Source organism: Oratosquilla oratoria, chromosome 15 (assembly GCF_046742065.1).
Source record: "Oratosquilla oratoria isolate Oo_2021 chromosome 15, ASM4674206v1, whole genome shotgun sequence".
Classification (NCBI taxonomy): domain Eukaryota; kingdom Metazoa; phylum Arthropoda; class Malacostraca; order Stomatopoda; family Squillidae; genus Oratosquilla; species Oratosquilla oratoria.
Genome location: NC_134791.1, coordinates 8,425,499 through 8,446,151, shown reverse-complemented (window position 1 = coordinate 8,446,151; position 20,653 = coordinate 8,425,499). Strand labels below are relative to the sequence as shown.

The following is a 20,653-nucleotide window of genomic DNA, read 5'->3' as shown; positions in this document are numbered from 1 at the left end:
ATATACATACACAAACGCACACACACATTTACCTTATATACTCGTACATACATCACATACATATGTATGCTTACACAGAGTAAACATACATGCACATACATACACACCATTACCTTATATACTCGTACATACATCACATACACATGTACAGTATACTTACACAGAGTACATATACATACACACGCACGCACACACACCATTACCTTATATACTCGTAAATACATCACATACACATGTATACTTACACAGAGTACATATACATACACACGCACGCACACACACCATTACCTTATATACTCGTACATACATCACATACATATGTATGCTTACACAGAGTAAACATATATGCACATACACACACAATTGCCTAATATACTCGTACATACATCACATACACATGTATACTTACACAGAGTACATATACATACACATACACACACACACACACACACACACCTTATATACTCGTAAATACATACATACATGTATACTTACACAGAGTACATATACATGCACACACACGCACAAATACACTTACCTTATATACTCGTGCATACATCACATACATATGTGTGCTTACACAGAGTAAACATACATGCACATACACACACACAATTACCTTATATACTCGTACATACATCACATACATATGTATGCTTACGCAGAAGTACACACACATGCACACACACACACACACACACACACACACACACACACACACACACCTTATATACTCGTACACACATCACATACATATGTATGCTTACACAGAAGTAAGTACACATACACGCACACACACACGCACACACACGTTACATGTATACATCACATAATTGTACATATGTACACATGCGCACACATACACTCGCTCAAACACACACACGCGAATACATTTCTCATAATAGTATATAGACATTACATACATATGCGCACGCACACGCGCACACATACACACGTACACGCGCACATATACACACACACGCACACGTACATATACACATGCATGCGTACACACTCGCTTATTAATTCCAGGAACACAATGATCTAAAAAAACACATTTTAAAATTTTTCTTTCAAACTAACATTTATGAAATTGCAACGACATTACGTAAAAACTCACTGGAATGACACACAAACGTGACCCAAATTCCGATATGATCGTTCATTTTTCTTTGGTTATCGATATTTACCGACCAGGGTCATCGCCTCGGTGGGTACTAGTGACTGCCACTTGGCCCTAACATCGAAAACTCCTCCCCTTAATGGATGACGTCACACCGGGAAGCCACTGTGATTGGCCAGTCCGGTTTTCGCCAAAGAATATTTTCATAAAGTTTTCCGTTTTTTTTTAATTTCCGTTATTCGCAATAAAAATCTATTCCGAAATTCGCAAACTTCCAACAAAGAGAGATTCTACCTGACGAAGTAGCAGCTGAAGACCTTCCGAATTGTAGAAACTCCCAAGAGAAAACTACGTGAAGGAAGAACTACTTTATGGAAGAGCTACCTGAAGGAGGAACTACCTGAAGGAAGAACTACCTGAAGGAAGAGCTACCTGAAGGAAGAACTACCTGAAGGAGGAACTACCTGACAGAAGAACTACCTGTAGGAAGAGCTACCTGAAGGAAGAACTACCTTACGGAAGTGCTACCTGAAGGAGGAGCTACCTGGAGGAAGAACCACCTGAAGGAAGAACTGCCTGACGGAAGAACTACCTGACGGAAGAACTACCTGTAGGAAGAACTACCTGTAGGAATAACTGCCTGACGGAAGTACTACCTGACGGAAGAACTACCTGACGGAAGAACTACCTGACGGAAGAACTGCCTGACGGAGTAGCTGCAAAAGGAGGACTCACATGTTCGTGGAAGAGTTCGGGGTACATCCCATGGACGAGGTGGAGGGCGAACATGAGACGGTCGGCCTTGAAGAGTGACCTCGAGACGTACGAGTAGACGAGGTCGATGAGGGCGCGCTGCAAGGTCCTGATACGGTTCTCGGTGCTTCCTCCGTCCTGCGGGTCAACAAAGGTCAGCAAAGGTCAACGAAGTTCAACAAAGGTCATCAAATGTCAAGGAAATATCAAATGTCAATTGAGGGTCAGGAAATATCAAATGTCAGGAAATGTAAATGAAAAATCAACAAAGGTCGCCGAAGTTGACTCAAAGGCCAGCGAAGGTCATTTAGAGACAAAGGGCGACGAAGATCAGCAAAGGTCAGCGGAAATCAATGAAAGTCAACAATGGGTTAAGGTCTCCGAAGGTCATCAAAGGTTGATTCAGGTCACCAAAGGTCATCAAAAATTTATTCAGGTCGCTAAAGGTCAGCAAAAGTTTATTTAGGTCGCTAAAGGTCAGCAAAGTTTGATTAAGGTCTCCAAAGTCGGTAAAAGTTTATTCAGGTCGGCAATAGTAGATTCAGGTCACCAAAGGTCAGCAAAAGTTGATTAAGGTCAATGAAGGTCAGTGAAGGTCAAAGCATGGGATGACCTCAGTTGAATAAAATCGCGTGACGTCAGAGCGCGAGAGAAGAAAGCTCTCTCAACACCTGAATTAAATCGCCTGGCGGCAGAGAAAAATGTAAATAAATACGTAAAGATAATAAATTGATAAGGGAATGTACAATAAATTAAATAAATAACAATTAGATAAGTAGGTAAATAAATTAGATAATAAATAGATAAATACGCAAACAGTCCAACACATAACAATAGATGAATAGATAGATAAATAAATAAATAAGAAAACAAAATTAATAAATAATAAAAAACGGGAAGATGAAACTGGGTAACCCCCAAGTGTGGTACACGTGGGTGAGGAGACAATGCGGGACGGCGTGGAGTGGGGGGTGGGGGTGATATTGGTGGGGGTTGGGGGGAGATTGGTGGGGGGTTGGGGGGATGCAACAACAACAAAGGACGCCTATTGTGTCGATGGAAGGAATTCTGAAATCCTTGTAAGGAAAGCATATGTGAATTGAATCCAATTTTTTTTTTTTTTTTTTTTTTTTTTTTTTTTTTTTTTACGGGAACCAAAAATTTCCCAATATGTAGAAAAACGGGGACGGGGTTGTAGCAACGCTCGTGGGGTTCTGTATCATCCTCTCGTACGTGTACATGTGTGTGTATGTATATATGTAGTGTGTGTGTGTGTACGTGTGTACATGTGTGGGCATGTGTGTGTGTGCATGTATGTGTGTGTGCATGTATACATGTTTGTATGTATGCGTTAGTGCATGGATGCATGTATTATGTATTAGTGCATATACACGTGTGTGTATATATACATGTATTATGTATTAGTGCATATACGCGTGTATATATGCATGTATGTATATATTATGTATGAGTGCATATAAGTATGTGTATATGTATGTATGTATGCATATGTTATGTATGAGTGCATATATGCATGTGAATGCATGTGTGTATATGTATGCATTATGTATGTATTTATGTACGTGTACTGTATGTATGTACGTGTATGTATGCATATGTATGTATGTATGAATGTATTTATGTACGTGTATGTATACATACAAGCGAGCAACTAGACGAATCCCAGAATCTCTTGTTCTGCATGTGCACCAGAACGAGAGGCCGCCACCTTTGCCCAGGGTGCTCCGATAGCTTGGGCACGTGGCGGTCACCGCGACCCAAGGCGGAAAGTATTGATGATTGAAGTGGAAACATCAACTTTAAGTTGACATTTGATGTCAAGGCGGAACTTACACTCAAGCCGTCCATTTGGATAGAGGCGCTAGTGATCTATCGGCCACAATCAAGAATAATAATGATCATAATAATACATACGTATATACATATACCAAGGGCTTTTTTTCCCCTTACAAGGGAGGTAGCCAAAGGCATAAATCCACTCCCACCCATTTCATCGCCACATACTGCACTTCCCATAATAATAATAATTATAATAACGATAATAATGATAATTATAATAATGATAATAATGATAATGATAATGATACTAATAATAATCATAATAATAATAATGATAATAGTAACGATATTAATAACAATAATAATAATAATAATAATAATAATAATAATCATAATAATAATAATAATAATAATAGTATCGATATTAATAATAATAAAATAATAATAAAACAAAACACAATAAAATGAAATATGAAATGATAAATCATTAAACATTAATGTTAATTAAAATTTTCGATGTTAATTAAATTTCTTAATGTTAATAAAAGATTAATAAACAATGAAAAATTATATCAAATAACGAGGTTACAATATAATAAAAAAAATTAAACATTAAGAATAATACCAAGGACATAATTGATCAAATCGTAATGATTACATTAATCACAAAAATAGTTATGCTATTTCCGACTGTGGTTGCCGCCAAGCGATTTTATTCAGCTGAGGGCTGGACCCGACCTTGTGTGGGTCTCGACCATTCAGGGCTTGTTCAGTCCAGGGAGCGCCGGGACCCTCGGCTGAATGAAAGTCGCCTAGCGTGGTGCTCTTTGTTCGTTTTATTCTGGTTAAATTTATTTCATCATATTCTTTCGTGTTGTGTAGGCTGTCTGCTTTAATTGCTGTGACGTCATATGATCTAAATTGGGTGATTATAGGAAGTCATCATAATAAGGTACAGAGAGGTGGAGGGAGAGGTGGAGAGAAAGAGATAGACAGATATAGAGAGAAAGAGGTAGAGAGAGAAAGGTAGAGAGAGAGGGAAGGAGAGAAGTAGAAGGGAGAGAAGTAGAGAGATAGAGAGAGGTAGAGAAGGAAAGAGGTAGAAAGAGATAGAGAGAGAAAGGGAGAGAGAGAGAGAAGTAGAGAGAGAAATAGAGAGAAAAAGAGAGAAGTAGAGATAGAGAGAGAAGTAGAGAGATAGAGAGAAGTAGAGAGAAAGAAGAGATAGAGAGGTAGAGAGAGAGAGAAACTTCGCCAAGACGGCCCGAGCAAAATAAAACCATTAGTGACCGCCACTCGCCCAAGCTGTCCTAGCAGACCTGGCAAAGGTTCTACCAGGCGCTGAGCGTCTCCTGGTGTAGACACACCACCCTTATCATACTCTGTTTAAAAAAAAAAAAAAAAAGAGAGAGAGAAAATCGAGACTCACTGGAATGGCAACATCGAATGATCGGAGATGTTGCCATATACGTTAGTCTCGATTTTTCTCGAACCAGGTGAAACCGGGTCACGTGGTTAGGTGACGTTGTAGATAACGTCTGGAGATGCGAGACTCGAATTCACGAGGACTCGTTCTCCAGCTTCGAGTGTTACTTGAAGTTCAAGTATTATAGAAGGCTCATGTTTATATGAACCTGAAACGTTGTAAAGGCTTCGAGAAAGATAACACACACACACACACACACACAGAGAGAGAGAGAGAGAGAGAGAGAGAGAGGAGAGGGAGAGGGAGAGAGGAGAGGGAGAGAGAGAGCGTGAGATACAGAGAGAGAGAGGAGGGAGGAGAGGGAGAGAGAGAGTGTGTGATACAGAGAGAGAGAGAGAGAGAGAGAGAGAGAGAGAGGAGGGAGGAGAGGGAGAGAGAGAGCGTGAGATACACAGAGAGAGAGAGGTGAGAGAGGGAGAGGGAGAGAGAGAGAGAGAGAGAGGGGGGGAGGAGAGAGAGAGAAAGGAGGAAGGAGAGAGAGAGAGAGAGAGAGAGAGAGAGAGAGAGAGAGAGAGAGAGAGAGAGAGAGAGAGAGAGAGTGAGAGTGAGAGAGAGAAGAGAGAGGAGAGAGAGGGCAATCTCTGAAAAGATTAATTTAGTCTTCAATGGACACCATTTTCTCCCCGTTGTTTTAAAACTCGTCTTTATTTTCTATTCCAAACATTCCCTTGATTTTTTTTCCGTCCTTATTTCTTATTCAATAGATCCTCCGAGGAGGTGCCTACGTGCCTATAAAAAAAGAGGAGGGAAAAGAAGAGGGGGGAAAAAGGAGGAAGAAGAGGAGGAAGAAGAGGAGGAGGAAAAAAGGAGGAAGAAAAGGAGGAAAAAGAGGAGGAAGGTGAAGATTAAGAGGAGGAAGAAGATGAAGATTAAGAGGAGGATGAAGAAGAAGAGGAAGAAGAAGATGAAGATTAAGAGGAAGAAGAAGATGAAGATTACGAGGAGGAAGAAGAAGAAAGCGAAGAAGAAGAAAAAGGCGAAGAAGAAGACGAAAGCGAAGAAGATGATGGAGAAGAAGGCGAAGAGGAAAATGAAAACTTAGAAGAAGGGTCTCTCCCATTCCTTAAAAAAGAAGAAAAAGAAGAAGAAGGAGAAGAAGAAGAAGAAGAAGAAGAAGAAGAAGAAGAAGGAGAAGAAAAAGAAAAAGAAGAAAAAGAAAAAAGAAGAAAAAGTCGAAAAAAAGAAATAGAAAAAGAAAAAGAAGAAAAAGAAGAAAAATAAGAAAAATAAGAAAAAGAAGAAAAATAAGAAAAATAAGAAAAAAGAAAAGAAGAAAAAGAAGAAAAAGAAGAAAAAGAAGAAAAAGAAGAAAAAGAAGAAAAAGAAGAAAAAGAAGAAAAAGAAGAAAAAGAAGAAAAAGAAGAAAAAGAAGAAAAAGAAGAAAGAAGAAAAAGAAGAAAAAGAAGAAAAAGAAGAAAAAGAAGAAAAAGAAGAAAAAGAAGAAAAAGAAGAAAAAGAAGAAAAAGAAAAAGAAAAAGAAGAAAAAGAAAAAGAAAAGAAGAGGAAGAAGAAGAAGGGGAACTTGCCTGTGGTGTCTTGAGAGACTTGTTGAAGAGTGCCAGGAAACAGGCCAGGCTGAAGCGGTACATAGGGCTCCTCTTGCACAGGTCGCTGATGACGAAGAAGAGCTTCGACCCCGAATTCGCGAAGTCGACGTAGGCCTCCCGCTCGACCTCGAGAGCCTCTTGGAGTTTCACAGACTCGACCAAGGACGACTCGATCGTCGCTGCGCTCGACTTGGCCTGTTCCAGGGACGCCAGCAGTTCCTGAAGGCGGAGAGAGGCGCTGGTGAATGGACCGGACGATTTCAGATGTTATCATACTAGGCGATTTTTCCTTCGATTCCTCCTGAACTTATTTCCGACGGAAAATCACCGTTTATGGTGAACCGTTTTGGCTTAAAAAAAAAAAAAAAAAAAAAAAAAAAATGTTGGAGGTAAATGATTTTCTTTCAGCATGTCCGATTCCTTCCCTAAAGCTGCAGATTTCCTCCAACAATCGGAGGAAAAATACCCCAATGTGATAAGGCCCAGTGTGATATCGCTTTTAAACAGCGTCGACGCATCGAGAGGACCTGACGTGTGACCTGATCTGACCTAACTTGTCCCGGCCTGACCTAACATGACCTAGCCACCATCTATTATACCACAAATGTTCTTAACTCGACGTTAACTTCGGTTAACTTTTTAACCGTGTTCTGACGCCCTCTGCTGAGGGGAGGGGAGGGGTAAAAGGGAGGGGGAAAGGGGATAGGGAAAGGGGAAGGGGAGGGGGAGGGGGAAAGGGGAAGGGGAGGGGGGAAGGGGAAAGGGGAGGGGGAAGGGGAGGGGGAAAGGGGAGGGGGAAAGGGGAGGGGGAAGGGGAGGGGGAAAGGGGAGGGGGAAGGGGAGGGGGAAAGGGGAGGGGGAAAGGGGAGGGGGAAAGGGGAGAGGGAAAAGGGAAGGGAAAAGGGGTGGAGGAAAAGAGGGGGAAAAGGGGAAGGGGAAAAGGGGAGGGGAAAAGGGGAGGGGGGAAAAGGGGAAGGTCCGCGACCACCCTGGTAGACTCTAGACACATCTAGAATGTTCCCATTACCTTGTTCTCTAGAGTCCCGCTCACATCTTGTTCTCTAGAGTCCGCCCGCCTTACCTTGTTCTCTAGAGAGTTCTCCCATTCTTACCTTGTTCTCTAGAAAGTTCTCCTCCCCTTTACCTTGCCCTCTAGAGACTACCCCCTCTTACTTTGTTCTCTAGAGAGTATCCACTTACCCAACCTCTATAGAGCTCCCCCTTTTACCTTGTTCTCTAGAGAGTACCCTCTTTATATTGTTCTATAGCGAGTCCCCCACTCTTAACATGTTCTCTAGACAGTGGCCCTCCCCCTTACTTTGTTCTTTTGAGAGTCCCGCTCACATCTTGTTCTCTAGAGTCCACCTTGTTCTCTAGAGAGTTACCCCTTCCCTTGTTCTCTAGAGAGTGCCCCTCCCCCTTCTCTTGTTCTCTAGAGAATTCCCCTCCCACTTACCTTGTTCTCTAAAGAGTTCCCCTCCCATTTACCTTGTTCTCTAGAGAGTTTCCCCACTCTTACCTTGTTCTCTAGAGAGTGCCCCATCCCCTTACCTTGTTCTCTAAAGAGTTCCCCTCCCACTTACCTTGTTCTCTAGAGAGTTCCCCTCCCACTTACCTTGGTCTCTAAAGAGTTCCACTCCCACTTACGCTCTCTAGAGAGTTTCCCCACTCTTACCTTGTTCTCTAGAGAGTGCCCCATCCCCTTACCTTGTTCTCTAGAGAGTGCCCCATCCCCTTACCTTGTTCTCTAGAGAGTGCCCCACCCCCTTACCTTGTTCTCTAGACAGTGGCTCTCCCCCTTACCTTGTCCTCTAGAGAGTCCCTCTACTCTTACCTTGTTCTCTAGGATGTTGCCCTGGGACTCCGCCAGAGTGTGGAGGAGCTGGTCCTCGAGGGTGACCAGCTGGACTCGGAGCTCCTCCTCCTGACGGAGCAGGTCGGAGCGCCGGACCTCGAGCTCGGGCTTCTCGATCTGCAGCGTCGCCGCTAGCAACTGCGTACCGGAGGATGTAAAGAACCTTATTTGTTTGTTTGTCTATGTTATTTATTTATTCTATTTATTTACTTATTTATCGATCTTATTTTATACTTTATCTATTATTTTATTTATCTTTATACTGATAAAAGAAATCTTGTTGATGTCGATCAAAATCGGACCGGAAACCGGAAATCCCTCAAGGGGACACATCCCCTCCGGCCCCTCATTGGCTGAAAGAGTGGTGACGTCATGGCAACGAAGACGACTGATTGGCAGAGAACAGTGACGTCACAGCAACGAAGACGACCGATTGGCTGCGAGCGAAGTGAGCTTGCTCGAAGGTCCGAGCTCCCGCGTAGCGGGGTCGGGCGCAGCCCGTTGCTCGTTATTATATACCCGATATATATTTTTTTTATTTGTCTAATCTAGCCACTGTTTTATTCATTTTTCTTTTTTTGTTACCGTATCATTAACTATTATAAATTATTTTTACAATTATTATTACTATCATCGTTATTATTACTTATATGATAATCAAAACTATTATCACTTATAATAATTTTCATAATTTATCATAATCATTAATATCATGACTACCATTATCATTATAATTATTATTACTATTATCATTATCAATCTGACAACAGGATTAGTATTGAATAAGTACCACAGAGATGAATAAAATCACCTGACGGCAGTCAGTAACAGAGGAAAAAGGACCACCCGGCACGGAAGGGATTAACCGTCCAGGGAGATGACCATAACCAGCTTAAGTTAACCAATTCGAAGAAGATTAATCCCATCACAAGATCATCTAGACTGACCTTCTACGCCTCGTCTTCGTTCTGTTTGCCGTCAGGCGATTTTATTCAGCTGAAGGACATCCTCCTCCCTCCCCCCTTCCTTCCCCTCCGTGGGGAGTGTTCTTCGATTAAATTATTCTTTGAGTTTTAGTGTTCATTATTGTTCACGATAACAAATTTGTTCAACTGAACAGGGTTAGGGGTGCAGACCGTATAGACCTATTCTCCTGACCTGATCGTGACCTGTGGTGACCCCACCTAACCTAACCTGACCGTGACCTCGCCTAACCTAACCTGACCGTGACATCGCCTAACTTAACCTGACCTTGCCTGACCTGTCGTGACATCGCCTAACCTAACCTGACCTCGCCTAATCTAACCTGACTTGTCGTGACCTTGAAACATTTACTCGGCCCGCCCACGCAAACTCCCTGATTATGACCTCATTACCCGGCCGACCGCCGGCGTCGGATTCGATTACCCGAGAGCGGTTCGGGTCGGATCCCTCTTAGGACCGATTTGGGAGATTCTGGAAACTGGACCGAGGCCCTTTCTGGAACTGGCCGTACAAATTTTGGAAAACTGACCCAAGACCCTTTCTAGAGCTGTCAAGAGAGCTTTTGAGAAACTGATCCGAGCGCTTTGGAAACTGGACCGAAACTGATTGGGAAACTGACCCGAGAGCTTTCGGGAAACTGACCCGAAACCAATGTGGAACTGGCCCAAAACCAATCGGAAACTGACCCGATTTTTTTTTTTTCCTAAACTGACCTGAAAACTCTGAGAAACTGACACACGGTCCTTCGGGAAATTGACCCAAAGTCCTTTTGAAACTAAGACCCAACAACCCAATAATTGTGGAAACTGTCCCCAAATGTTTTAGGAAACTGACCCGAAAGCTTTTGGGAAACTGACTCTGAACTCGAGACCTTTTTAGAAGGAAACTGACCTGACCCCTAGACACTTCTGGAGGGAAATGACCTGACCTCTTGACCTTCCTGGGGGGAACTGACCTCAGTGACCTCTTGATCCTTCTAGGAGAAACTGACCTGACCTCTTGACCTTTCTGGGGCAAACTAACCTGACCTCTTGACCTTTCTAGGAAAACTAACCTGAGCTCTTGATCTTTCTGAGGAAATTGACCTGACCTCTTGACCTTTCTGGGGCAAACTGACCTGACCTCGAGACCTTTCTAGGAAAACTGACCTGAACTCTTGATCCTCCTGGAAAGGAACTGACCTGACCTCTTGACCTTTCTGGGGCAAACTGACCTGACCTCGAGACCTTTCTAGGAAAACTGACCTGAACTCTTGATCCTCCTGGAAAGGAACTGACCTGACCTCTTGATTTTTCTGGGGGGGAAACTGACATGACCTGGAGACCTTTCTAGGAAAACTGACCTGAACTCTTGATCCTCCTGGAAAGGAACTGACCTGACCTCTTGACCTTTCTGGGGCAAACTGACCTGACCTCGAGACCTTTCTAGGAAAACTGACCTGAACTCTTGATCCTCCTGGAAAGGAACTGACCTGACCTCTTGATTTTTCTGGGGGGGAAACTGACATGACCTGGAGACCTTTCTAGGAAAACTGACCTGAACTCTTGATCCTCCTGGAAAGGAACTGACCTGACCTTGAGACCCTTCTGGGGGAAACTGACCTAACCTCTCGACCTTTTTGGGGAGGAAATTGACCTGACCTTTCTGAAGGTGGGGGTGGGGAGTCTGACCTTTCTGAAGGTTTGGGGGTGGAATCTGACCTTTCTGAAGGTTTGGGGGGGGGGGACTCTGACTGACCTGGCCCGTGAGTCCGGCCCTGGTGGTGGTGAAGTTGACGGAGGTGATGATGGCCGACGCGTCGGGCGGAAGCTGCGTGTCGGGGGACCGCGTGGCCAGGAACAGCTGGAAACTCTCGTTGTAGTCCAGGACCTTCTCGCCCACCTGAACCACGTGGCGGGGACCTGCGACAGGAGGAGGAGGGAAGAGGAGGAGGAGAGAGGAGGGAAGGGGAGGAGGGAGGAGAGGAAAGAGGACGAGGGAGGAGAGGGAAGAGGAGGAGGGAGGAGAGGGAAGAGGAGGAGTGAAGAGGAGGAGGAGGAGGGAGGAGAGAGGAGGGAAGAGGAGGAGGGGAGAGGAGAGAGGAGGGAGGAGAGAGGAGGGAAGAGGAAGAGGAGGAAAGAGGAGGGAAGAGAAGGGAAAAGGAGGAGGAAGGAAGAGGAGAGAGGAGGGAAGAGGAGGAGGAAAGAGGAGGGAAGAGGAGGAGGAAGAGAGGAAGGAAGAGGTGGAGGGAAAGGAGACAGGAGGAGATAGGAAAAGGAGGAGGAAGGAAGAGGAGAGAGGAGGAAAATGAAGAGGAGGAGGAGGAGGAGGAGGAGGAAGATGAAGAGGAGGAGAGAGGAAGTGGAGGAGAGAGGAGGAAGATGAATAGGAGGAGGAGAGAGGAAGTGGAGGAGAGAGGAGGAGGAGGAAGATGAAGAGGAGGAGGAGGAGGAAGCGTACACAGAAACCTCAGACATGATACATAAACTCAGCCATCGTAGCCTACTACTCTTTCTTCATTAACGTTTCGATCCCCGCCCAGACTCCTCAGACTCCTTCAAGTTATTTTGGACATGAAAGCGAGTTACACAACCACAGTGGGGACGGGGGGGGGAGAGGGGGAGAACTGTGGGGGGAGGGGGGAGGGGGTGAGAACTGTGGGGGGAGGGGGAGAGATATCGGTGGTTTTGAGAACGAGAAGCTCTCAACACAAAGTAAATTAATATTGCCAGATCTATTCCCCCCATTTCCCCTCCCCGTTTCCCTTTCCCCCCTCTTCCCCCCACCATCCCCCTTGTTCCTGACGCCCACACATTTTCACCTCGAGTACACGTGGTCACCTCTAATAATAGCTCCATTCAATGTTCGTGTGTGTGTGTGTGTGTGTGTGTGTGTGTGTGTGTGTGTGTGTGTGTGTGTGCATCTCGCCATATGCATGCGTGTGCGTGCATTAAGTGTATGTGTATGTGTGCGTTTGTGTGTGTGTGGGTATGCATGAGTGTGCGTATATGCGTATGTATGTGTGCGTGTGTACGTATGCGTGTGTACGTATGTGTGTGTACATGTGCGTTTAAGTAAGTGCCTCTGTTCGTGTGCGTGTGTACGTATTCGTGTGCATGCGTGCGTGTGTACGTGTACCTGTATGAGTGTGCGTGCACGAGTGTGTGTATGTGCACATGTGCACGTGTACGTGTTTATGTGTGCGAAGTGTTCGTGTATACCTGTATACATGTGTACGTATTGGCGCACATATGTATACATGGGTCCATGTGCGCGCGTATATCTATTCATATACCCAAAGCTTCTCAAAGAATCAAACTGATGACGTCATACATGTCGAAAATAAACTGATGACGTAATAGACATCGAAGAACAAATAAATGACGTCATATACATCGAAAATAAGCTGTTGTACTGTAGACGTCGAAGATCAACTGATGACGTCATAGCCACAAAAAACATGAAGTGATAAAAATATAAAATAAAAACGATGACGTCATATATGACGTCAGTACCTTGGCTGACCAAATCGCCTCGGAGGAGTGGATAGAGGATGGGCTCGATGTGATCCACCTCGTGGATGATCAGCGTCTTCCCGAACCTGAAAGTGGATTAGAATAATCACCAGCGATTCTGTCCTAGTGGCGCTGTCGCGCGCCCGTGTTGAATTTGGGGGTCAGTGGACTGTATTCTAAAACCTTTGATTTAGGGGTGGGTATTTGGGGGTGTACTGATTTTGGCGCTTCTGTCAGAGGCGAGGGACTGTTAGACGTCGGAGAGGACCGTCTCCTTAATGCTTGTTTTCAAAGTCTGTCAAACGCGCGCACACACACACACACACACACACACACGCACACACACATTGTCTAGAGCTGAAAATTTCAGCATCGCTTTACTGGGAGCCAGTGACTTGGGATTCCAAATTCACGGGGTTGTTTATCGGATGTGACACCGGTAACCCAGCTCTGGTGGGCAAGGAGGTATGTGTGTGTGTATTTACCTAGTTGTATTTACCTAGTTGTATTTTGCGGGAAGGGGAGCTATGCTCGTGTTGTCCCGCCTTTGTATCTTGCAGTGTCTAGTTTGTTTTTAAACTCATGAATGGTTTTTGCGCATACTATTTCATTGTCCAGTTTGTTCCAAGTGTCCAAAACTCTATGAGGAAAACTGTTTTTCTTCAGTTCTCTTCTATAGCTATGTTTTTTTATTTTCTTTCCATGTCCTCTTGTGTTTCTTTTGTCCCAGTTAAGTAAGTTCTCACTATCGAGTACCTCTGTGCCTTTCATGATTCTGTAGATGGTCAATAGGTCACCTCTCTCTCTTCTTTGCTCCAGTGTCGGTAACTCCAGTTTAGCCAATCTCTCTTCGTATGATAGGTTTGCAAGTGCAGGTGCCATTTTTGTAGCTGCTCTTTGGATTCTTTCTATTTTCTTTATATTCTTTTTGGTACTGGGGGACCACAATGTCGCTGCATACTCTAATCTAGGCCTTATCAATGTAACCAATATTTTTTTCATCATGTCTTCGTCCAAGTATGTAAACGCCACTTTTATTGATCTTAGCAAGTTGTAAGTCTCCCCGACAATTTTGTTAATCTGTATATCATAGGACAAGTCGTTCGTGATAATTACTCCCAAATCTTTTTCGGATCCTACTTTCTTTACTTCTTTGGTTCCAATTGTATATTTTCCTGATATTCTGTTTTTGCTTTTTCCAAACTCCATTATGCTACACTTCTTAGTATTAAAGTCCACTTCCCATTTCTGACTCCAGTTCCATACCCTATTTAGGTCTTCTTGCAGTGCTTCACAGTCCTCATCAGTTTCTATTTTCCTTAGCAGTTTGGCGTCATCGGCAAAGAAGCTCATGTAGCAGTTCACGTCCTCATCCATGTCATTCATATAGATAGCAAACATTATTGGTGCCAGCACAGATCCTTGCGGTACTCCACTGATCACCTCTTTCCAGTCTGAATATTTTTCTCTGAGCACTACTCTCATCTTTCTACCAGTCAGAAAGTCCTCTATCCATTTTAGTAGGTTTCCCTGTATTCCTCCTATGTGTTCCAGTTTTTTTAGTAGTTTTCTGTGTGGTACTTTGTCAAAGGCTTTTTGCAAGTCTAGGAATGCACAATCAGCCCATCCATTTCTTTCTTGCACTATGTCTATTAGTCTTGAGTAAAAGCATATTAAGTTTGTGGAGCATGATCTTCCTTGTCTGAATCCGAATTGTCTTGGGTTTAATATGTCATTGTCTTCCAGATGTTTTACCCATCTATTCTTGATTATTTTCTCACAAATTTTGGCAATGGTGCTTGTTAGTGATACTGGCCTATAGTTGGTGGGTTCTTCTTTGTTTCCTCCTTTGTGTATTGGTACAATGTTAGCGTTTTTCCAGTCCTCGGGTATCTTTCCTTCTTTGAGTGAGCTGTTTATTAAGATGTGTATTTTGTCTGTTAGTTCTTCTTTGCACTCCTTTAGAATCCAATTTGCAATACCGTCCGGGCCATGTGATTTTCTGACATCCAGCCTTGATAAATGTTCTGATATTTCCTTTAGTGATGCTGTAAACTCATTCATGAGGGGAGATTTCTTGTTTTTGTCTATGTCACAATTCGGTATTTTCTCTCTGGTGAAAACAGATTTAAAGTGATTGTTCATGACTTCGGCCATCTCTAAATCTTCTGTGTATTCTATGTTTCCTTGGCATAGTTCACCAATTCCTGTTTGTTTTTAAGTTTACCATTCACATACCGATAGAATAGTTTGGGTTGCTCTTTGCATTTGTCTATAATATCCTTCTCATGGTTCCTTTTCTCCTCTCTTCTCACATTAACAAACTCATTTCTATAGTTAACATAAATTTGCCATTTGCTTTGTTTTTTGTCTTTTCTCCACTTTTTCCAAGCTTTGTCCCTTCTGTCTTTTGCCTCACTGCATCTTTTGTTGAACCAACATTTAATGTACTCTCTCTCTCGCTTTTGTCTTGGTACATGCCTGTTTACCCCTTCATTGTAGTTTTCCATCAATATATTCCATTTCTCTTCCACTGCTGTTTCTTCCCTGTAAAATATTTCCCAGTTTGCATTCCGGAAGAATGTCTTTAGTTTTGTAAAGTCTGTTTTGTTGTACCTCAGTCTTCCTTTCCTATGCTTTTCGTTCCTCTCTATGTCTATTTCTTCCTTTAGTATAGTTTCGATGAGTACATGGTCACTCTTTCCAATTGGTGTCTCATACTGGACTTTATGCACTATTTCAGGCTCTGTTGTAAATATTAGATCTAGTTTCGATGGCTCTTCATTATTTCTGTACCTTGTGTTTTCATGGACCCATTGGGTCATTGTGTACTCCATGGTCATATCTAGCAGTACATTGCCCCACGAGTCATCTCCTCCTTGCACTGTCATGCTGTCCCAACAAATTTCTTTGCAATTGAAGTCCCCCATAACTACCAGATTACCCTTACCCATTAGTATCTCATTGAGTGATTTTCTTGTGTCATCTAGCATTTTTTTATGTTCAATTTCTTTCCAAGCGCTTGTTTTTGGAGGCACATAAGTCACCACAAACTTTCTACTTTTCATATTCTTGCCTTCGACTTTTATCATGATCAATTCAGCATTACCTTTGCCCTCTGCAATTTTTGTCACCTTTAGGTCTTTCTTGGCCAAGAACATGATTCCCCCTCCCTGTTTCTTGTCCCTGTTTTTTATCCAGTAGTTGTATAAACCTTGACCGATAACAGTGGATGGTATTTCACCTCTTAGTTTAGTCTCTACAATTCCCATTATGTCTGGTTTTGCTTCTAACAGATAATCATTGAGTTCGTTCAGTCCCGAAATTAGTCCGTCAATGTTGGTATAGGCCACTTTTAATTTTCTTCCTTCTCCCTGGTTTCTTCTTCCCTTGTTTTGTTCGTTTTGAAGCGCCATTGTCTTAATCTCAAGTCTATTACTCTCCACTGGAATTCTTTGCAATCTGTGTGTGTGTGTGTGTGTATGTGTGTGTGTGTGTGTGTGTGTGTGTGTGTGTGTGTAAGCCCACACACATAGATCGGGCCCCATATAGACCCTAAGCTCTCATCCGGGAAGGCAATAGCTGTCGATCACGAGTCCAGCACGTGATCCAAGACCATTCTGATGAATCACGAATACGTCATTCTGATCTCTGACGTCAGCAGGTGGCCTCTCCCCAGTGGGGGGCGGTGGGGGATGGGGGATTATTTAATAATTCCTTTGTTGATTCAGTTGTATTTGGAATATATCGCCGGTCTTATCCAAGCTTACTGTACCGAAATGTATGATGACATTTGAGATATTTACTGTATGGGAATACAATTTTTCTGTATATAATACAACACTTCATGTATGCATCATATATATATATATATATATATATATATATATATATATACATATATGTGTATATATATATATAATATTATATATATATATATAATATTATATATATATATATATATATGTGTGTGTGTGTGTGTGTGTGTGTGTGTGTGTATTCCCTAGAACTGTTATTCATGTATTCATCATATGTTATAAGAATACATCTTTTACTCTTTGAGAGAGCATTCGAATACATTATACTGACTGAAATTGAATGTATACTGTATTTGCATAGGTTCATCACTACAACAAACAAGCCTAGTTACCTTGTTCTCGTTTGTGTATATATATATATATATATATATATATATATATATATATATATATATATATATATATATATATATATATATACATGTATACATATATATATATGTATACATATATATGTATATGTATACATATATATATATGTATATATATATATATTATATATATATATCATATATATATATATATTATATATATATACATATATATATATATTATATATATATATACATATATATATATATATATATATATATATATATATATATATTTATATTTTTTTTTTTTTTTTTTTTTTTTTCCCCTTTAAGGTATAGATATTGCTACATTACCTAACAGCGAGTTCGAGCGTGGTGGCAAACTTGGCATCCTGTTGCGTTGTCACTTCGACCGTGGACTCCTTCAGGTGCTCCTTGAGCCACTCGGAAGCCCTCGAACTCGGGTCGATCAGGAAGGGACGCCTCATACTCTGTGGGAAGAAAAGGAGGAGGAGGAAGAGGTGGAGGAGGAGGTGGGAGGGGGGAGGAGGAGGAGGAAGAGGTAGAAGAGGAAGAGGTGGAGGAGGAAGAGGAGGACGAGGAGGAGGCGGAGGAAGAGGTTTAGGAGCAGTAGGAGGAAGAGGTGGAGGAGGAGGAGGAATAGGTAGAGGAGGAGGAGGAAGAGGAGGAGGAGGAAGAGGAGGAGGAAGGGGTGGAGGAGGAATAGGAAGAGGTGGAGGAGATGGAGGAAGAGGTGGAGGCGGAGGAAGAAGAGCAGGAGGAAGAAGAGGAGGAGGAAGAAGAGGAGGAAGAGGTGGAGGAGGAGGTTACTTACACGAGCGTTGACTGATTGATTTTATTTACACATACACACACACGCACACACACACACACACACACACACACAGTAAATATATATTCATAATTACCTACGTCATCATCAAGTGGTATCTCCTTGTGAAGTCTTTGAGAAGCTTAAACGAGTGAGTAAACTTAGCAAATTATGTACAATGATGGTCTGGGGGGTAAGGGGGAGAAAGGGGGAAGGGGGTGAAGGGGGAAAGGGGGGAGACCAACGCTCATAACGGTGAGTTACCCCCAAATTGGGTGGAAAAAATACAGAGGACTTTAAGGGGATAGTGCCTCGCCGTATTTCAAATACCATTCTGAGTGACGTCATTTCAGTGACGTCATCTAAATACTTCGTTACACTGACGTCACCAACACCCGTCGCTGGTGACGTCATCAAATTCAATGTTAACCTCTTTGATTCTATAACGTCTCAACCATTGTTTGCTTCTGTGACGTCAATCCCCTTTAGTATCTGTGACGTCATAAAATCGTTAGCAATTGTGACGTCATAAAAAACTTTAACCTGTGACGTCACAAACCAAAATTTCTTCCGACTTCTTCAGCCCCCACTTGCTAGGTGACGTCATCTTTTGCTGTGATGACGTCATAAAATCTCTTACGGCGACGTCATCACCCTTTCGCTAATGACACCAATATTCTAATGACGTCATTAATCCAACCTTCATCACGATGACGTCACCAATACCACCACCCCCTTTGTTTCGGTGACGTCATCGATATTTCTTGGTTATGGTGACGTCATTATTCCTCCCACCCATTTGGGAGAGGATTTTAGTCAGCTTGGGGGGGCAAGTCGTTTGCGCGTGAGAGAAAATCCCCTCCCGTGAAAATTGAATTTTGTAATTCCTTCAAGCCCTCGAGAAATATACTCTTACGTGTGTGTTTGTGTATATATACACGCTAGCGCACACACCTACACACATGTACACACACACACACACGTAGACACATATTTCGTTTGTGTATCTACACGAGGGTGTGTGTATGTGTACACGTGTGTGTATATGTGTACACGTGTGTGTGTGTGTGTGTGTGTGTGTGTGTGTGTGTGTGTGTGTGTGAATGCTTGTAAGTGCACATACGTCAGTGTGAGCATGGGTGTGTACATGTACGTACACGCGTGTACACATGCATCAGCGCGTGTGTGTACGCGTCCGTGATTATGTGTGTACACCCGTCCGCTATTGTGTGTACATGTGTGCGTGTGCATCCGTCAGTGAGTGTGCGTATGTGTGTATACACGCACACCCATCCACACAGACAAATTTGTGTGATGATGGAAGAGGTACCCCCCCCCCGTCTCCCGTCACACCTCTCACGTCTCAGCCTTTGTGTTTGATCCTTTTTTATCCTTTATCCTGGCAGGATATTACACCGTACATCTCGTCCAAAGACACCATTATCACCGTCACTATCACCACTTACACCATTATCACCATCTACAGCACTATGACCACCTACAGCACCATCACCACCACTATCGTCATCTACACCACTATCACCATCTATAATATTATCACCATCACCACCTACACCACTATCACAATCTATAATATCATCACCATCACCACCTACACCACTATCACCATCTACACCACTATCACCATCTACACAACTATCACCACCTACACCACTATCACCATCTACACCACTATCACCACCTACACCACTATCACCATCTACACCACTATCACCATCTACAACACCATCACCAACTACACCACTATCATCATCACCACCACTATCGCCACCTACGCAACCATCACCACCACTATCACCATCTACACAACCATCACTATCATCACTTACACCACTATCACCATCAACTACACCACTTACACCACTATAACCATCACCACTACTATCACCACCTACACAACCATCACTATCATCACTTACACCAGTATCACCAACACCATAGTCAGGACCGTTGTCATCATCATCACTGCTCTCACCACAAGCACCACCAGTCACCACCACCACATCCACATCCACCACAACCACCACAGCCACATCCACAACCATACCACAGCCACAATATGCACATCCACAACCAGCACAACAACCACAATCACAACCAGAACCACTACCACATCCACCACACCACAACTACAACCATATCCACAACCATCAACCACTACCACAAACATCATCACATCCACAACCATCACCACCACAATCACCACCACCACAGCCGCAATCCCACCACAGCCACATCCACAACTATCACCACCACCATCAACCACCACAATCACCACCATAGCCACTACTATCACCACCACATCCTCAACTATCACCACCACAACCACCATGAAGACGGCGACGACCTACCTGAAGAATGACGAGGGCGTTCTCCATGGAAAGCTGGTCGGAGGGCAGACCCTCCGTCTTCCACTGCAGCTGCTCCCTCTCACTCCCGAGGAACCTGGAACCAAGAGGGACCGTCACGTGACGTCTGACGTCAGCCCAGAAGTCTCACCAGCGCTTCTGTCCTTCCCCCGGAGTCGGAAAAGGTCACCAAGAGTCTTCGTATTGGGTTTTGTTGTGAGTGAGGGAGTATGAAGGGGAGATTTTTTTTTTTTTAGCTTCTGAGATAAGAAGGGTTT

At 43.2% G+C, this 20,653-nt stretch overlaps 1 protein-coding gene across 1 annotated transcript in view; it reads right to left on the bottom strand.

Moving 5' to 3' along the window:
- Positions 1-20,653, bottom strand: part of btv (dynein cytoplasmic heavy chain beethoven) — a 182,890-nt gene that overhangs the window by 59,781 nt on the left and 102,456 nt on the right. Inside the window, exons 52-58 of the mRNA XM_076198539.1 lie at positions 20,379-20,472; positions 17,529-17,665; positions 13,043-13,128; positions 11,286-11,449; positions 8,544-8,702; positions 6,689-6,928; positions 1,859-2,014 (exon numbers count right to left, since the gene is read on the bottom strand). Of these exons, the coding sequence (XP_076054654.1) occupies positions 1,859-2,014; positions 6,689-6,928; positions 8,544-8,702; positions 11,286-11,449; positions 13,043-13,128; positions 17,529-17,665; positions 20,379-20,472 (1,036 nt within the window). The remainder of the gene's footprint in view (positions 1-1,858; positions 2,015-6,688; positions 6,929-8,543; positions 8,703-11,285; positions 11,450-13,042; positions 13,129-17,528; positions 17,666-20,378; positions 20,473-20,653) is intronic.